At 38.0% G+C, this 19,799-nt stretch overlaps 1 protein-coding gene across 6 annotated transcripts in view; it reads right to left on the bottom strand.

The window, feature by feature from the left end:
• PIGN (phosphatidylinositol glycan anchor biosynthesis class N) overlaps nt 1–19,799 on the bottom strand; it is a 140,748-nt gene that overhangs the window by 8,499 nt on the left and 112,450 nt on the right. For 3 of the 6 annotated variants that reach the window (XM_063639679.1, XM_063639711.1, XM_063639963.1), the window contains 3 exons: nt 16,667–16,709; nt 15,166–15,218; nt 12,919–13,046 (listed from right to left, as the gene is read on the bottom strand). In XM_063639679.1, the coding sequence (XP_063495749.1) occupies nt 12,919–13,046; nt 15,166–15,218; nt 16,667–16,709 (224 nt within the window). The remainder of the gene's footprint in view (nt 1–12,918; nt 13,047–15,165; nt 15,219–16,666; nt 16,710–19,799) is intronic. The other 3 variants (XM_055297343.2, XM_055297334.2, XM_063639818.1) reach the window with 2 other exon arrangements.

Genomic DNA, 19,799 nt, shown 5'->3' with positions numbered 1-19,799 from the left:
CCTCGCCCCATCCGTGGAAAAACTGTCTTCCACGAAACTGGTCCCTGGTGCCAAAATGACTGGGGACCACTGTACTAAAGGACTTTATTTTTCCAATTATCCCTTTCCCTCTTAGATATCACCCATTTTTCCTTCTCTAGGTGAGCATATCCTTTACCATACAAATGTGTAATTTCTCTCATTCTAACTCTCCCAAGATCCCATAGCTCCCTCTAGCACCACCCTAATTTAAATTTTATATATGCAAAACCCAGATCTTAATCTCCCACACCTTCCTTCACCAAACTCACTCCTCCTAGAGCTTTCTCCAGATCTCTGCGATGGCTTTCCTAGTCACTCAGTTACTCAAGATTAAAAAACAAAACTAGGAGTCGCCCTTGATTCTTTTTTTCTCCCAGTATATTAATCTACCAACAAATCCTATCAACCTCTCTGAAAATATTTTCTAAGTCCAGCCAGTTGTTGCCATTTTGAATTGCCACCCTAGCCTAAACTGCCATCATCTCTAGCTTATGATACCTCAAAAGCCTCTTCCTCTATCTTCCTGCTCCCTCTCTCGATCCCTCCAATAGGTTCTTTACACTGTGGCCAGTGTTACGTCAGAAGTGTGAAGCAAATAAAATAACTTCCTGCACAACAAACTAATGCTTCAACTTACACTTGGAATAAACTCCCAATTCTTTACAACGACTTTCAAAGGCCATAAGTGACAGCAAATATCTACTCTCTGAATTCTCTCCTGACCATGTTTTCTCTCATACCATTCTAGCTACACTAACTGTACAGAGCACCCTTGACACAAGTAACTCCATCTCAGAAAAAGACTCCATCTTACATTTCATAGGACACTTTGCCAACAGGGACAAGATACTTTGCTTAATAAATTAATAAATAAAGACTGCATCCAACCAGATAAGGACATAAACAGGCACACTCTTCCACTATCAGTCCTCACTGGAGGACTCTGTAGCCATAAAAACAGCAGGAATTCACAGCTCAAAATGGCTGTCTTAACTGACACTGTCTTGCCGTCACTCCTGATAAGCACCCAGCATCTGCCACCGAAGGCTGTGCACACATCAAAGACTCTTTCTTGTAAAACAGATGGGCCCTGGCCCAGACCAGAGGTTCTTTCTGTCTTCCTCACTCTCCCTGGACTATTTCCTTAACCCTTTTTCCTATATCTCTTCTCTTGATGTTAAATGTTACTTTGTTTGTTGTGGAATGTTTAATCTGTAACATTTATATATTAACTAGGTGTAATATTACGTATAGTTGACAATATTGACTGACTTGTGGAGTGGCTTGTGGCTGTGCAGCTGTGACTACCAAGTGATCGGGAAGTTCCTAGAAAACTCCATGCAGTTTGTGGCCTTTTGCTATTGAAATAGCATCGACAGAAGTCTGACACTGTGGAAAGACACAAACATGAATGAACCTGGTTATCTCTGACCTTGCACTGCTCATGAGATTAACTTTCATATTTTCAAAAGTATTTACTCATATGGGGAAACGGTTGTTACAGAAAACCATCTTTTAAAAAAACTGTACATGTCTGCACATAAATTAAAGCTAAAAGGACATACATCAACATGTTGAATAGTGGTTCTCCCTGAATAATGCAAACTGAGACACTGAATTATGAATGACTTATTTTTTCTTAATGCTTTCAGTATTTTCTTTAATATATTTGGAATATATTGCTATTTATGTGATGTTTACAAATTATGCTAGGTTTAGCCACAGAACTCTAAGGCTGGCTTCATAATTACCACAGAAATCTTCAACTCTATTCTGTTTCTGAGGCCTCAGAGGACACTCCAAAATTGGTACCAGTTTCTGAGATTAAAATCCTCAATCCAGGCCAGGCGTAGTGGCTCATGCTTCTAACCCCATGACTTTGGGAGGCCAAGGCAGGAGGATCACTTGAGCTTAGGAATTTGAGACCAGCCTGGGCAACAGTGAGACCCTGTCTCTAAAAAAATAAAAATTAAAAAAATTACCCGGGTGTCGCGGCACACTGCTGTGGTCCTTGCTACTCGGGAAACTGAGTTGGGAAGATCACTTCAGCCTACAAGGTGGAAGCTGCAGTGGTGATCACCTCACTGTACTGCAGCCTGGGAGAAAGAGCAAGACTCTGTCTCAAAAAAAAAAAAAAAAAAAACCACTGGATATAATCATCTCAACTTCTTCAGGGACTGAAGTTTGTAGTCAGAGATGAGATAAGTGAAGGAGTACAAACTCTTCAGCATAGAGCCTGGAGGTCAAATCCAGAAAAGTTCAATCTGACCTTGGTTCCGGGGGGGAACCAGGCAAGGAGGTGGGGAGCTAGGTAGATTAAAAGCAACAAGGACCATAAAAGATTAATCTTTTGTAAGCATTATAGAAAGGATAAGCAGAATGTGGGTATATCCAAACAATGGAACATTATTCAGCAATGAATAAAATACTTTTACATGCTACAATATAGATAAATGCCAAAAAAAAGTTACACTAACTGGAAGAAGTTAGATTAAAAAAACTACATATTATATTTTTCTGTTTATATGAAATGTCCATGATAGGCAAATCTGTAGAGACAGAAAGCAGATTTGTGGTTGCCTGGGCTTGGGATGGTAATGGGAACAGATTGTGAACAGGTAGCGGGTATTTTCTGTGTGATGGAAATGTTCAAAAAATAGATTGTGGTCATGGTTGCACAACTCCATACATTTGCTAAAACTCATCAAAATGACTTAAAACATTTATTAAATCATTAAAAAACTAAAATAGATAAATTTTATGGTATGAATTACACTCAATAAAGCTGTTAAGAATAAAAACAAAAAAAGAAAAGATTACATGCTAGCAGATTTTTGTTGTTGAATTTTGCCATCACTTATAGGTTAAAATATTAAATCTGACTTGATGTCTAAACAAAAATGGTCTGTAAAACCAGTAGGTGACCCATCCTCAAATTTAATCTAAAGTCTGTCTATAAAAGGCATTCCACAGATCACTCATCTCCTTAAAGTAGCCTGAAATTACTGACTCTTGGCTCATGTAAGCTAACATAATTGGCAGGAAACAGTTGTGAAGCTCATCATCTTCATGCAGTTGAGCCATAAGGCATCCAGCTTGTGATATCTTGCATCAATCAAGTCTTGGTGTCATCTCAGCATAGCAGAGTTAAAGGAACATCAAATTTCAACTTGAAATGAGTTCAGCTGTTCCCACTCCCCTCCCATGACTATTGTGCCATCATTAAATCAGCAATTCTCAAGGTGTACATGTGTGATGGTCGAGGGGAAGAGTGTATGTGTGGAGGCACACGGAATTGCCAGGCAGGCCTTTTCAACCTGCACAATGGTGACAAAATGTTGATCATATTTCTCCTCTATCAGGGTGATGGGCAATAGAAGCAGGTCATACCTGTTTGATGTACTGAGGCAGAAAAAGTCTGAGAATCATTGATTTTAATAAAGTTTGGTATTCACTGTAAGAGTACAGATGTTTTATGACACTTACTAATTACATTTAGGATATATAAACACTATTGAATAGAATCATGAGTTCTTTTTTTTGAGTTCTCATTGCATCGAAAGAGAAATGATAAACACGTTAGTTGTCATTTGTATTTCAATAAGGTGTAACAATCGTGCATGTGGGAAACAAAGTCCAAATGAAGCCTGCCATCAAATCAAACTTAGCTCAGTCAGACTGATGATCCTGACTCTATTCACCTCACTACAAATGCATTTAGGGCATAAATCTGAATATATGTTTTTATAGTTATGAAAATTACCTCAAAGGAATTTTTTTCTCTAGTTTTAAAAATGCACTTTCAGTATGCCATACAAAAGGCAATACTCTATAAAGTTTATGACCTGCTATAAATGAAGATAAAGTGTAAAGATCAAAAGAAGAAAATACTAAATTAGCTCTGTCAGCTGAACAGTTTTATGGCCTGGGCAAGATATTTTTCTCATGGCTGTTAAAAAGCATACCCGATGCCACAGGTTCTCAAAAGAAACACTGAACTCACACCAGTAGTTTCAGCTGAATACACTGACTGCAGTGTATGCTTCCTGAGTCTCAATTTCAGTTTGGTAAAATCTGCTCTGAAGATGCATTTGAAACACAGAGTACTATGTCTATAAACAGATATACTATCTAATGCCCTAATAATACAATCTTTATTGTTTAAGAAACTATACTTATTAACCTGCAACTATTAATAATAGGTGACAAATCACTCAAAAGTGTTCTGAAAACCCACGGCAGTCACCACAACACTATAAACATTACAGATACACGCCAGACTACATTCACGGGGCAGTCAGCTCTCACTCCTCTCTCAAATTCTAAGACAGATTCCCAACATTTCAGGATTCACAAAGCAATAAAATAGTGAGGACAAAAGCGCAACATTCCATTCCCATGAATAAAAAGTATGGAATGGCTGAAATTGCTAATTATACTATTAACACAAAGGAGTTTAGGAATAAAATTCATCATGAAGGGGAACCAGTGCAGGAGCACAATTCCAATAACCCCGGCACCTGTGAAGGGAGCTCTGCCGGTCAGTTTATAATATCAGCGACATGACAAGAAACACCACAGCTTTTCAAACGTACCTTCACATAAGAATAATTGGAAACTCAAAACTTATATGCAACATTCTCACAAACAGAAAGCAGAAAAAGTACAATAATGAAGTTTTGACATGTGAACCCTATTGTACAGTGCTTTAGTTTTGAATCTTGACGTACATTTTCCCCTACTTCCCCACCATTATCCAAGCCTTTTTCTCACAATAAACTAGATGTTTATGAAGATGCATGAACCACTCCTGCCCATCAGACCAGCACCACATGGTTCACAGAGGCACTATATGCCATCACTGCTATACAGGATACAAAGGAAAGACCTTAGAATTCTAACTTAGCAATAACAAAAACATCACATTGCAGCATCAATCAGGGGCAATTCCATTTAAAAAGATTTCATTTTTGTCTCTCCATCCTGACCCTACTCCCCCCACCTGCAATCAACTTCCTCTCTTAAAGTGGGCATCTTTTAGATGATATAATAAGAGACAAAGAAGACACAGCAAGGAGATATTTAATCAGGAATGACTAAGAGAATATGTGGGAAATTTATGTAGATTTGTTCAGTGCCATCAGCCTGATGGAGAGAGATCTGAGGTTTCTTATACCTGCCTTTGAGAAGTTTATCAGAGCAAGCACCCCGTTTAACCTATGGAGGTTAGATCCCCAATGATGAAATACTGAGAATGAGATACACTAAGGTTTAACATAACTTATTAACTGGCTGTGCCTTTATCATCTTCTTATCTACTTTGGATTTTTAATGTTGTATAGATGGGGGTGTAATGATTATAGCAGGACAACAGGCATAAATCAGGAAGTCTCTGGGAAATCAGGGCATAGGATCACTGTATATTCAGGGCAACTCCCATTATAAAAAATATTATCACAAAATATTTCCATAGCATATTTTACCCTGAATAGCATTAATAGTATAATATTTTAATATGTATACATAAATTATTTAAAGTGCTGAAACATAAAGTTAACACCCTTTTCTCATGGCTAGTACGGGGTTGTGGTGGTTATAAATGCATTCTCCACCTATAAGTGCTGATATGTCATTCTGTTTCCCTTGGTTTGAATGATGCTCATTATTTCTTTTATGCTTTTGTATTTTTGTTGTTGTTGTTGTTGCTGTTTTGTGCTGTTTATTCCATGATGGCTGTGTAAAGGAATGTTAAGAATAAGGCTGGAGGTACCACACAAATATCAAGAGGAACATCATGATAGACGTTAAATGCAAGCTTGCACTAGCTCTTTTAAAATGTACCGAGCATCAACACTCCTGAGAAGAAGGGAAAACAAAAATAACAAAAATGTATCAAGCAAACACAGGTAATAAATGTAAAATAAAATGGACTATATCAAAATAAAAAACTTAAGCCTCCCAAAGGCTATTTTCGAGAAATTTCTTTATCCAAAATCTATGGTTTTATAGATTTTATCCAAAATCTATGGTTTCTGAAATCCAAATTATTTATCACATATCATGCACATATGCATTGGGCTTTTTACCTCTATGGCTTTACTCATGTCCATCGGTCTGTCTAAAATAGTCTTGCCAAACCTGTAAGTCCCCTAATTGAAATTACGAAGGTGCCAAAAGGTGTAATTTCCATTAGGGGACTTACAGGTTTGGGAAGACTATTTTAGACAGACAGATGAAAATGTGGCACATATATACCATGGAATACTATGCAGCCATAAAAAGGATGAGTTCATGCCCTTTGCAGAGACATGGATGAAGCTGGAAACCATCATTCTGAGCAAACTATCGTGAGGACAGAAAACCAAACACCGCATGTTCTCACTCATAGGTAGGAACTGAACAATGGGAACACTTGGACACAGGTGGGGAACATCATATACTGGGGCCTGTCGTGGGGTGGGAAGAGGGGGGAGGGATAGCATTAGGAGATACACCTAATGTAAATGACGAGTTAATGGGTGCAGCACACCAACATGGCACATGTATACATATGTAACAAATCTGCACGTTGTGCACATGTACCCTAGAACTTAAAGTATAATAAAAAAAAAAAGAAATTACACCTTTTGTTCAAGGCCCAGTTCAAATGCCAGACTTGGCATAATGTTTTCTGTCACTGAAGGCTTAAGTGAAGCAGCCTCCCTCCTGTATTCTTATAACCCTTAACCACATGTTGCCTTATACTATAATCATTATCATTATGTCTTTAAACCTATATTAGGCCATAACCTCCCTGACAACAGTGGCCGTGTGTTAAGCCATACACTTCCAGGACTGGAATGTCCCATACCAGTTATACATCCTTATGCTTAAGTTCCTGATGAAGTAGCTATCTATCTCCAGAGATGGAGCATCACCAAGTCTTAAGGCTGGCAGTCCCATTCATCTCTGGGTACTTGACAATGTCTGTGAATGCTTTATGCATGGTGAGTGTTCAATATGTATTTTTTTCTGAAAAATGATCGATATATTAAACACATACACAATGCAAAAAATAAACCTAGCTATGCCACATTATTGTGCAATCAGTCTTCCAGAACCAGTTTCTACTCTGTAAAACAGAAATTGTTAATATTTTCTTCACATCATTTCATGAGAATCAATGAGATAACATAAGTACAATTCCTAATACACTGCATACAATAAATAATATTCTACTAGTAATATCATTATTATCAATTTAATACCTTTCTCAATAATCCTTAACTTTTCCCAATCATTGTTTAACTTAACCTGCTTTTTCCCAGGTTTGGGTAGAAGTTTTTCTGTGGCAAAACAATACAATCCCCCAATTAGTTTCTGGTGATCCCAGAGGGAGAGGAGAGAAACATGGTTGTATTAAATTACTTAAAACAGCTGAACTTGACACTTCTAAAAAAAAAAACTTCCAGAATTTTCAAGAGAAAAATGGTGAGTCTTTAAACAAGCAACATTAAAGACTGCAGAAGGGATAAAGGAAAGCCTCCTGGACAAAGACAAACACAGGACTTCCAGAATAGACCAAAGGCTGATACTGATGCAGGAAGGGGGACGATAAAAGGCTAAAGGGCGTTTTCTTTTTCTTTCTCTCTCTCTCTCTCCCTCCCTTTATCCTTTCTTCCTTCCTTCTTTCCTTTGCATGCCTTCCTTCCTTCCTTTCTCTTTCTCTTTCCTTTCTCCCCTCCTTCCTTTTTTTTCTTCCTTTTTTATAGAACAGTGCATTATTAGAGAGGTAGAAAAAGGAAAGAGAAGTTGTTCTGGGAATACCCTGCCAATCAAGTTTTAGATGAAAGACTAAAGGTGACAGAAACGAAACAGGGAAAAGAGTGCTGAACAGAATGGAACCCATGATGAACTAACAAGAGAATGGATTATTCAGTTGAGAAAAACTGAATAAGGGTAAGGATTAATATAATTAGAAAGACAGGCTTGGCCGGGCGCGGTGGCTCATGCCTGTAATCCCAGCACTTTGGGAGGCCGAGGCGGGCAGATCACGAGGTCAAAATATCGAGACCATCCTGGCTAACACGGTGAAACTCCGTCTCTACTACAAATACAAAAAATTAGCCGGGCGACGTGGTGGGCGCCTGTAGTCCCAGCTACTCGGGAGGCTGAGGCAGGAGAATGGCGTGAACCTGGGAGGAGGAGCTTGTGAGCTGAGATCACGCCACTGCACTCCAGCCTGGGTGACAGAACGAGACTCCGTCTCAAAAAAACAACAACAACAACAACAACAACAATAAAAAAACAAAAACGACAGGCTTATGTTGTTGCTCAGTAAGTAGTTGTTGAATGAAAGCATGGAAGACTAAATATGTTAGTAAGTAGGAAAAAGATAATGAATTCAGGATTCCAAGGCTGAAATCTCCTCTATTTCAGTCCCAGGCATAAAGGTAATCAAGGTAAGCAAAGGGGATGCTGCAGCCAAGGAAAATTTCTGTTCAGGGGCTTGCTTCTGGGTATCTCGTTTCATCACTACTTCCCTGATTTTGCCCCATTCTCTGTAGCCCTAGCAAAAGCCCTTTTGGGTCTTATTCAAAGCTTTAGTTTTGGCAGCATAATACTCCCACAGGCTTTCTTTAACCATAGCTTTTAACTTGCCAACAATAGTCTTCATGTCACAAGGTTGTCCTTTTAATTACCAATGTGACATTTACTACTCGTTTCCCTCTTCTGACATAAATAACAAATCACTTTGCCAACTGTGCAGTTTGGCAGCATGCACAAAACAGGCAGTGACTGAGCAGCCTGCACACCCCATGGCAGCTTCCCCGTTCACAAGTGCTTCCTTTAAGATCAGCTGAACCATTGATCGACTCTGCAACATGAGCAAGTACCAATCTCCTTAGGGCCACAGTGTCCTCATCTGTAAAATGGAGATGGTAAATGTATCTGTTGTGAAAGATAATATCTACTTTACAGTGTTATGAGGAAAATCACATGAAATAATGTAGAAGATAATGTAAATAGAGTAGCATAGTAAAAGTGTTGGTTATTTTTGGTAGACGTGTGACCAGGGGCAATCCTTTGACTGACATCCTGGGCCTCCTACTCAAGTTTGAGCTTCTATATTACTTTGCCTTTTATCTAATAGAGAGGACTCTGTGGTCTCTGAACAGCCTTTATCATGTCTTTCAGGACTCCGATCTCAGATAAACAACTGTTGGGTATGTAGACTCTGTGTAGCAATGCACAGCCTTGCTGTGACCTTGTGGGAGGTTCTCTGCCTCTAGTCTGCTCTGGGAATGAGCTAACTCCATTTGGGCCCCACATAATGCGTTTAAAATCCTTCTTTAACAGAGAGTAATTAAACTGATTTAACTAGGGACATTCACTCCTTCTAATTATAATATTCCTCATGCTTATTAGTAAAATAAATGAAAATAAAATCTCCCTCGAAGGGAGGTGTGAGGGTATTCCCATGCAAATACTACTCTGTTTCTCCTCCCCTTTCTAATTAAACATGAAAGAGTCATCTGTACTTAGAACTCTACTTTCTGACCTCCAATTCTACTTATGCATTTTTCTCTTTATCAGTCATACATGCAAGTACTAGAAAAGCCAAATAATGGAGAAAGATTTATAATGAAAAGCAACAATCTTTTATTCCTTCTTATTCACTTTTTAGAGCAACCACTCTAACTACTTTTCTTTTTAGATCTTCTGGTGGTTACCCCCTAATATGACTTATTACCTTTATGTTGTTGTTTATGGATGCATCCATTTAAAACAAAGTCCCTTCTACTAACCAGAATTTAATCTACGTATACTATGCTCCACTCATTTCAACTTTTAGTTTTTCCATTTTTCCTTATGAATCAACTTTGAGGTATAATTTACATATGAGAAAATGGAACCATTTTAAATGTCCAGTTAGCTGAGTATTGACAAATGGTACACCCACGTAACTAAAAACACCTTCAAAATATAGAACATTTCTGTCACCCTAAAAGTTCCTACATGTCCTTTTGTGGTCAATCATACCCCAACTGCCAGCCCCAAACAACCAGTGATCAACTTTCTGTGACTACAGTTTTGCCTGCTCTAGAATTTTATATAAATGGAGTACACTACATACTCTTACATATCTGGTTTAACTCTATAAAGTTTCTGATAGTCATCCATGTAGTCAAGTTCATCACTTACTCACTTCGTTTTTTGGGTAAGTAATATCCCATTCACTGTATGGCTATAGCACAATTTGTTTATCCATTCATGTGCTGATGAACATTTGGGTTGTTTCAAGATTTTGGTTCTTATGAATATAGCTGCTATGAAAATTCCTGTACAAGTCTTTCAGCATACATATGTTTTGCCTTCTCTTGGGTACCTAGGCATGGAATTGCTGGGTCAGAGGTAGTGTGTATTTCACTTTTTAAGGAAGTCTCTTTTCCCTCTAGGTCTCACTCACAAATAGGATGGCCACCAGTAAGTTCTATGCATGTGATAGGAATTGCTGTGTCATGTTTTAGGTTGAGCAGGAGGGATGCTTGTCTCTGTCCTGTGTTAGGAGGAGGCTACACATGCTAGAATGGAGGACAGCCTTACTAAAGTGGAGGCACATATATCATAGCAGTGAAATTCCTCCCAGTTTTTTTTGTTTTGTTTTGTTTTTTGTCTCTTTAGAGGTGTCTTCTGGTTTTCTACTTGGAGTAAAATGCCTGTAGCACTTTCTCCATGGGGATGAAGGAAGGAGGAGACAGGCTATGGAGAGCCTGTTGATACCATCATTTGGTAGGCAGATATCCAATTAATCTCCTGCTTCCCTTCCTCACTCCTCCTTCCACATTACTGTCTGACTGAGTCTGAGGCCCCTGGAACTCCCTTCCATTTGCCATACCTGTCTGTAGTTTCTCAGCTGCTGCTTCCTCCCTCTGGTTACCTATCTTCTAGAAATTCGTTGAACTCAAATTTGCTGATAGTCCTTCTCCCACTCTTTTCATTTTGCTGTTTGTTTATTTTTATTGGGATCTTGGTAGAGAAAAGAAAAATGTTTATCTTTGGTCTGCAGTCCTCACCTGGAAATTGGTGGATCTGATTCAGCACAGCAATCTAGCACCAGATCCTACCCCTGAAACTTCTCCAGCCAAGCTCAACAATGCCCACTGCCACTTAAACCAAGGCACGTCTTTATGTTTTCACTTACACTCTGTCATATCTGAGACTGCATGACCTCTCTCCTGCCTGGAATGCTCGCTTGATTTTCACAATACTGCTCTCTCTAGGTTTTCTCCTGCCTTCTGGCCACTTCTTTCAGCCTCGTTTCTATACTTCTTGTTCTCTGCTCTTCACCTTCTCTCACTCTACACATTCTCCCTAGTTCTTGTGACCCAACGTACTCTTGTAAGCCCCACACTTGCAGTGTTCGGACAGCTCCTGTTCTGAAAAGCCTTCCTTATGCTACAAGACTCAGAGAGACACCCTAAGTGTCCCCACAATACAAGAGAGACTACTCTAGAATTTCTCACACTGCATCATATGGCCTGCTCACAGATCTGCTTCCTCCTCCAGCCTTATGCTTCCTGAGAGCCCAGAACTGTGAGTTTCTCATCCCCAGCATACAGCTGGTGCTCAATAAATATTTGCTGGATAGAATTGAGATCATGGATATGAAAAGGTGCTTTATGTTTTATACATGTTATTACTGATAATAAGAGTAAACACTTTTTACTTTGAAGAAAAAACATGCCAGGTAAAGATAAACCTCAAGCTAACTAAAGAAAATCTAAAATTCTTAGTGCAATACAAATGAATGCCTGTTCATAAACTAATGATGCACATCTTCCTATGAAAACTGCATCTTCTTCATTCCTTGGTACCTCTTTAGAGTCAAACCAATTTAATTTCTCTCATCAAAACAGTCTCACACCCAAGTTCACAGCAGCATTATTTACAATAACCAAAGGTGGAAACAACTCTAGTATCCATTGACAGATGAACAGGTGAACAATATGGCATATGCATATATACGTACAATGAAATATCATTCAGCCTTTAAAAGGAAATTCTGACACATGCTACAATATAAATGAACCTTGATGATATTACACCAAGTGAAATAAGTCAGTTGCAAGAAAGACAAATACTGTAGGATTTCATTTATATGAGATACCCAGAGTCATCAAATTCATAGAAACAAAGGTAGAATGGTGGTTGCCAGGGGCTGATGAGCAGGAGAATGGGGTGTGACTGATTAATGCATTCAGAGTTTGTTTTTCAAGATGGAAAGAGTTCTGGAGACAGATGGTGTGTGGTAATAGTTGCACAACCACATGAATGTATACTTAATACCATTGAACTGTACACTTAAAAATTGTTATGATGATAAATTTCATCATGTGTAGTTTACCACAATTAAAAATAAAAGAAAAAGTCTCATACACAAAATACTGTATTTTACCAGAATATTTTTGAAACAAAATTCTGACCAATGTCTAAAATGAAAATAATCAAATGGTAAAGAGAGGTATGCCAAATGCAAGAAGCACTATAAAAGACAAAAAAACAGAATTACAGAATGACAACAATAACAATTGCTGACATTCACTGAAGCTTATTAGATGCCAGGTACTATGCTAAATACTTAAATGCTTTATATAAATTAATTCATTCAAAACGACTACAAGAGAAATGGGGGGCTTAGAGAGATTAAGTCACTTAGCAAAGGTTTCACAGCTCAAAAGTGGCAGAGATGAGATTCAAACCCAGGCACTCTGGTCTAAAGCCCATGCTCTGGCCACTATCTGCCTGGACACTTTGGAATGAGAGGGCTGGGAAGCAGAAGGGGATATCTAAACTTTCCCTAAACTTTCAAGTATAAGAGACAAATGAAAACAAAATCAATTATCTATGGAGTACCTTTTACGTGCCAAGCACGTATGGCATGTAAGTGATTCAAATCCAATCCTGGATCTGAGAGAATCCACAGTCTATTGGGAGAGGCAGATATGTATATAAATAACCAGGCAGTACATCCCAGGAGTTGCCTAAGAGGTATCAACAGAGGGAAGAGGATGTAACACATGGTGTCTCCTGCAAACCCATACAATTCCTGGCAACACAAAGTGATGAATGAATATTGACTAAATGAAATAAAATCAGTATACAAAAATGTATTCTGTCTCAGAATGCATTTGGAGAAGAAAAGGCAAAAGGGTCAATTTTGCTTTCTTCTTCTCAAAGAAAAGACATTTAACAGGTTATGGCAATCATTGAAATTCAAGTCACAATAAAAAGGAAACTGACTTTTTGTTCAGATTATACTTTGTTTTTAATTAACTAATTAATTTTTTTTTTGAGGTGGGATCTCACTCTGTGGCCCAGGCTGGAGTGCAGTGGCCCAGTCATGGCTCACTGTGCCCTGACCTCCTAGGCTCAAGCACTTTTTCTGCCTTAGCCTCCTGAGTAGCTGAGACTACAGGCATGGGCCACTGCACCCGGGTAATTTTTTTTTGGTTTTTGTAGAAACAGGGTCTCACTATGTTTCCCAGGCTGGTCTCAAACTCCTGGGCTCAAGCAATCCTCCTACCTCGGCCTCCCAAAGTGCTAGATTACAGGCGTGGGCCACTGTTCCTGGCCTCAAATTACACTTTAAATAGTTATCACATGTTAAAAGGTTACCATATTAAAGATTCTAAGAGGCAGATAATGATCACATGAAATTTAAACCACCATATAAAATTCATACTGCAACTGGAACAGCCTCATTTTTCTAAACAGAGATGAGAGATTAAGAAAACACACAAGGACTCTGGAATGATCAACTTTGAAACTGCAGATTCAAGCAGTTGATCTTGCATCTTCTGCTGCCCTTTAGTTCTCTCTAGACTTAACATCTATCATCCTCCCCACAGCATTCCATGTAAACATTTGCTAATGTGCTAATGCCAAGAATTAGAAAGATGTCTCATTTCCAGGGGCTTAAAATAATTGCTACTTGCTGCGCTTACCTCAAAATCATATTGGCACCTTCTATACCAAGATATTAAGTTTTAATTTTTTTTTACTGCACTATTAAGAACTTCTACATGAGCGTAGTCATGCGCCACATAACGATGTTTTAGTCAACAATGGACTGCATATACACGGTGGTACCATAAGATGATAACAGACCTAGTGATAGAGCAGTGTCTTTGCAGCACAAAGCATTACTCTCGCTTGTTTGTGGTGATGCTGGTGTGAACAAACCTACTGCACTGCCAATCCTAAAGTCTAGCACATACAATTATGTACAGTATATAATATCTGATAATGACAATAAACAACTGTTACTAGTATCTACATTTACTATACAATATTTTTCATCATTTTTTAGACTGTACTCCTTTTCCATATATATATATATAAATTTAACTGTAAAAGAGCCTCCAGGCAGGTCCTTCAGGAGGTATTCTAGAAAGCACTGTTACCATAGATGACAGCTCCATGCATGTTATTGCCCATGAACACCTTCCAGTGGGACAAGATGTGGAGATAAAAATCCTGACCCTCTGTAGGCCTAGATGAATGTGTGTGTGTGTATCTTAGTTTTTATCAAAAAAGTTTAAAAAGTAAAAAAAGTAATTTTAAAATATTAAATTAAAATATTAATTTTAAAATAGAAAAGAGCTTACAGAATAGGGAAATAAAGAAAGAAAAGGTTTTTGTATAGCTATATAATGTCTTTGTGTGTTTAAGCTAAGTGTTAATATAAAGTCAAAAAGTTAAGAATCTTATAAAGTAAAAAAGGTTAAAGTAATAACTCACTGACTCACCCAGAACAACTTCCATTCCTGCAAGCTCCATTCATGGTAAGTGTCCTAGATAGGTGTACTAGTTAAAAAATCTTTTACACTGAATTTTTTACTATACCTTTTCTATGTGTAGATACATAAATACTTACCATTGGGTTACAATTGCCTACAGTATTCAGTATAATAACATGCTGTACAGGTTTATAGTCTAGGAGCAATAGGCTATACCATATCCTAGGTGTGTAGTAGGCTACACCATCTAGGTTTGTGTGAATATACTCTATGATGTTTGCACAGCAAAGAAATTGCCTAACAATACATTTCTCAGAACTTATCCCTGTTGTTAAGCAATGCATGACCATATATACTATACCTTGTCCCAATATCAAGCCAGCTGCCATAATCCTTGACCAAGAAGAAAAAATGCTGTAAAAAAAAAAAAAGGCTCAATTAAAAACAAAGCTATTTAGATTCAGCCTAAAAACAAAGTTATTTTAGGACTGTATGTTTCAGATTTCTGACTCCAAATTACTATCTGACTGTAATCAACAGGAATATGTCATTTACTGAAACTTTTGCTTAGATTAGAATTAGCAGTAGTCTAAAATCCAGAAATAGAATTATCAATCAAATGAACACAAAAGTGACATTTCTGAATAACTAGAAATAAAGAACAACAAGCCAATATCAATTAAAAAAACACTAGATAATACTAAAGATGTCAGTGGAAAGAGGCCATGTCATCCATCTATCAACAAATATTTACTGTACTGACTACCTACTGTGTGCTGATCACTGTCTTAGGTGCTGGAGATAAACTCCTCCTCACAAGGCATAGGCTCTAGTAAATAATTCAGTCAATTTATCAGGGGTGTGTATGTGTGTGTGTACGTGTGTGTGTGTGTGTAAGGGGGGGATGGAGGGAATGTTATCATTGGAAAATATAGGCAATTACAGAAACAGAGGAAGGGGTTCATACCCTGATTAGGATGGAAGGGAAGGCTTCCCATTGCAAGGTGAAATCTAAGTAAAAAGTAGGAGTCAGATGAAAGGAGGTTTGGAGAGAAAGAAGTTTCTGGCAGAGGGAATAGCTTATATATACATCAAGAGTCCAGAGAGAGCTTGGTAAGCCTGGCTGGCAATACTCCATGTGATGTACTGTCACACATCAATAGTGGGAGGGTAATGCTGTCCTGATTCCACAGGGAGAAACAGAAGCTCGGCATTTGGTGTCCTGGACTCTGCCCTATGCACTGGAATAAACTGTAACTGAATGTAACAGCATTTAGTAAGTTCTGTGAATTCTAGTGAATTACTAAAGCTGAGGGTGGTCTTGGGAACTCCCCAAAGTTGTAGACATAAAATAGGTTCCTCTTTTTGTTAATAAGAGAGGCCTACCTACATGCATCAGAACTCATTTATTGCAGCTACGTCTTGATTAACATCTTCCCAATAGAAAAGCTGTATTTCCTTTTTCCTTCCTTCCTTCCCTCCCCCTTTTCCTTTCATTTTTAATCTGAGAGAAGGGTTAAAAATCAACATTTCAATAGAAAAATGACGTACTATCTAAATTTAAAGTTAGCTTTTTCTGTTAATTTCCCTTGGAAGGTTCATTTCAGATACAAAGCAACATGGAAGACGAGGTATGACAGATTCAAATAAATCAAGTAGTAAGACTTTCGACACCTGAAGAAGAGCACACATCCTGCATAATAATGAATACAAAAGAACATAATTTATATGTGTAAATTATGCCAGCACTTACAACTCAATATCTAAAGATTTCATGTACCAAAATGCATTCATATTTCTCTTTATTAAATTAACCCAGGACTCTTAATCTAATTTATATGGACCACCCAGTAATGCCTTACCAAAGCCATAATGTCTGATATGACGAGAACAATGAGAAAAAGACTGGAAAAAAAAAAGGAAGGAAAAATTACATATAATACAACAGGTGCATTTTTCAAGCTCATTAAAATCCAAGTGAGACTAGGCAAATAACCTAGTATTGTTGCTATTTTTGCTTCTGAAAATACAACTTTCAAAGGTTCTTTCCATATTATCATGGGTGACCATCCCATAGAGATGAGCTGGACTGTAAAATGTGTTATTAAGTACTCTGAATATTTATTTCAGTACAATGAAAGGGACGTACATTATGATTTTCAAAACTAAACTTTTGAGATAATTGTTAACTAATATGCAATTTCAAGAAATAATACAGAGGGATCCTCTGTACCCTTTACCCAGTTTCCCCCAGTGGGAAGATCTTGTAAAACCATAGTATAATATCCCAAGCAGGACACTGACACCGATACTGTCAAGGTAAGGAGTGTTCCCATCATCACAAAGATCTCTCATGATGCCCTTTTATAGCCACATCTGTCCTTCCCTCACCATCCCTCTGCCTAATCCCTCACCCCTGAGAGCCACTAATCTGTCCTCCATTTCTATAATTTTGTCATTTTAAGAGTGTTTTATGAGTAGAATCACATACATAACAAGTTGAACAATTTATATAACACTTTGTTACTTTTGTAACCTTCTGGGATTGGCTTTTCTCACTTAGCATAATTTTCTCAAGAATCATCCAAGGTGCTGTGTGTATCAATGGGTCATTTACTTTTATGGCTGAATAGTACTCCATCATATGGATATACAATGGTTTACTTAACCATTCCATCAAAGGACATCAAGAGTTGTTTCTACTTGTGGCTATTGTTCCAGTTTGTGGCTCTTACAAATAAAGCTGTTATAAACATTTGTGTCTAATTTTTTGTGTAAACCTTTCATTTCTCTAGGAAAATACATCAAGAGTGCAATTGCTAGGTCATACAACAGTAGCATGTTTAGTTTCATAAGAAACTGTAAAACTCTTTTCAGAGTGGTTGTACCATGTTACATTTCCACTAGCAATGCATGACAACAATTTCCTTACATCCTCAATAGCATTTGGTGATGCCACTATTTGTTTTTAACTGTTCTGATAAACTGTTCTGATAAGTGTGTAATGATATTTCATTGTTGTTTTTTTTCTTTTTTGAGATGGAGTCTCGCTCTGTCGCCCAGGCTGGAGTGCAGTGGTACAATCTTGGCTCACTGCAACCTCTGCCTCCCGGGTTCAAGCGATTCTCCTGCCTCAGTCTCCTGAGTAGCTGGGACTACAGGTGCCCGCCACCACGCCCGGATAATTTTTGTATTTTTAGTAGAGACGGGGTTACACCATGTTGGTCAGGCTGGTCTTGTACTCCTGACCTCGTATCTGCCCGCCTCGGCCTCCCAAAGTACTGGGATTACAGGCATGAGCCACCACGCCCGACCCATTGTGGTTTTACATGCATTCCTTATGGAATGGCTAATAATGCTGAACAACTTTTCATTGGCTTATTTGCCATCTGTATATCTTCTTCAGGTGTTTTGCTCACTTTCTAATTAAATTTTTTTCTTACTGTTGAGTTTTGTGCATTCTTTATATATTCTAGATACTAGTCTTTTGTCAGATACCTGGTTTGTAAATATTTTCTCCCAGTATGTAACCTATGTTCTCATCCTCTTACTACGGTCTTTCACAGAGCAAAAACTTTTAATTCTGAAGAAGTCCAGTTTATCAATTTTTCCTTTTATGGGTTACAATTTTGATGTCAAGCCTAACTCTTTGCCTAACCCAAATCCCAAGGATTTGCTCTATTTTTTTTCCTAGAAGTTTAAATCTGTGGTCCATTTTGAGTTAATTTTTGAATGAAGTGTGAGGTTTTGGTAGAGGTTTGTGACTTCTTTTTAATAAGTAATTGTTTTTCTAACCATAGGTTTGAAATAAAGACATGTAACTCAATAATTCACATATATAGATATGTAACACAAGTCAGACTGATCATATCTTCCTGAAGTATAATTCCATTCAGACACATAATAAAGTGTGTTAATCTGATTAAGAGTTTGTAGAGAATGCAATGGTCATCCAGTACAACCTTCTACCTAAAGCATGAATTCCCAAAGTATCAATCCCAATAAAGGCATTGTCTAGCACTAGTTTTAGTGGTTGCAGCAACAGAATCCACTCCATTTTCAGCAGCTCCAATTACTGCAGAGTTCTTTCTTCTGTGAATCAAAGCACAACAAATATTCTACCCTATGGACCCAGTTCTTCTGGAATAGAAAAATAATAAATACAATTCAAAAGAACTTTAGAATGAGTGCGGTGGCTCACACCTGTAATCCCAGCACTTTAGGAGGCCGAGGTGGGTGAATTGCTTGAGGCCAGGAGTTCAAGACCAGCCTGGCCAACATGGCGAAAACCCGGCTCTACTAAAAATAGAAAAATTAGCCAGGCGTGGTGGCACATGCCTGTAAGCCCAGCTACTCAGGAGGCTGAGGCACGAGAATCGATTGAACCTGGGAGGCGGAGGTTGCAATGAGATCACACCACTGCACTCCAGCCTGGGTGACAGAGTGAGACTCTGCCTCAAAACAAACAAACAAACAAACAAACAAACAAAGAAACAAAACCTTTAAAAAACCTTTACATACCTTTTTTTAAAAGTTTTGATTTTTTAGAAATATTATTTTTATTTTTCTAAAGAAAATTATATTACTGTGTGACACAGATGACATTCAGGGATCCTTGTGAGGTTAAGACACATCTGATTAAGTTATTTATTGTCTTCTCAGCCTCAGTTTCCTTATCTATAAAATGGTTGTAATAATATCTATATTTCCTAGTATCATTGGAAAAATTGAGTCAGCTAATATGTGGAAAGTACCCAATACAGTGTCTGACATATGGTATCTGCCTAGTAAATATTGGTTTCATTCTCACTCCTTAAACAAAAGCTTTAAATGAAATTAAAGATATAATCTCTCCCCTTATGGAGTTCACAAGGTGTGTATTAGCTAGGGTTGCCATAACAAAGTACCACAGATTGAGTGGCTTAAACAATATAAATTTCCTCATAGTTCTGGAGGCGGAAGTCCAAGATCAGTGTGTTAGCAGGGTCGGTTTTA

This window comes from Symphalangus syndactylus, chromosome 1 (genome assembly GCF_028878055.3).
Source record: "Symphalangus syndactylus isolate Jambi chromosome 1, NHGRI_mSymSyn1-v2.1_pri, whole genome shotgun sequence".
In the NCBI taxonomy this organism is placed as follows: Eukaryota; Metazoa; Chordata; class Mammalia; order Primates; family Hylobatidae; genus Symphalangus; species Symphalangus syndactylus.
Note: the sequence above shows the minus strand (reverse complement) of the source record. Positions and strands in the feature narration are given on the sequence as shown.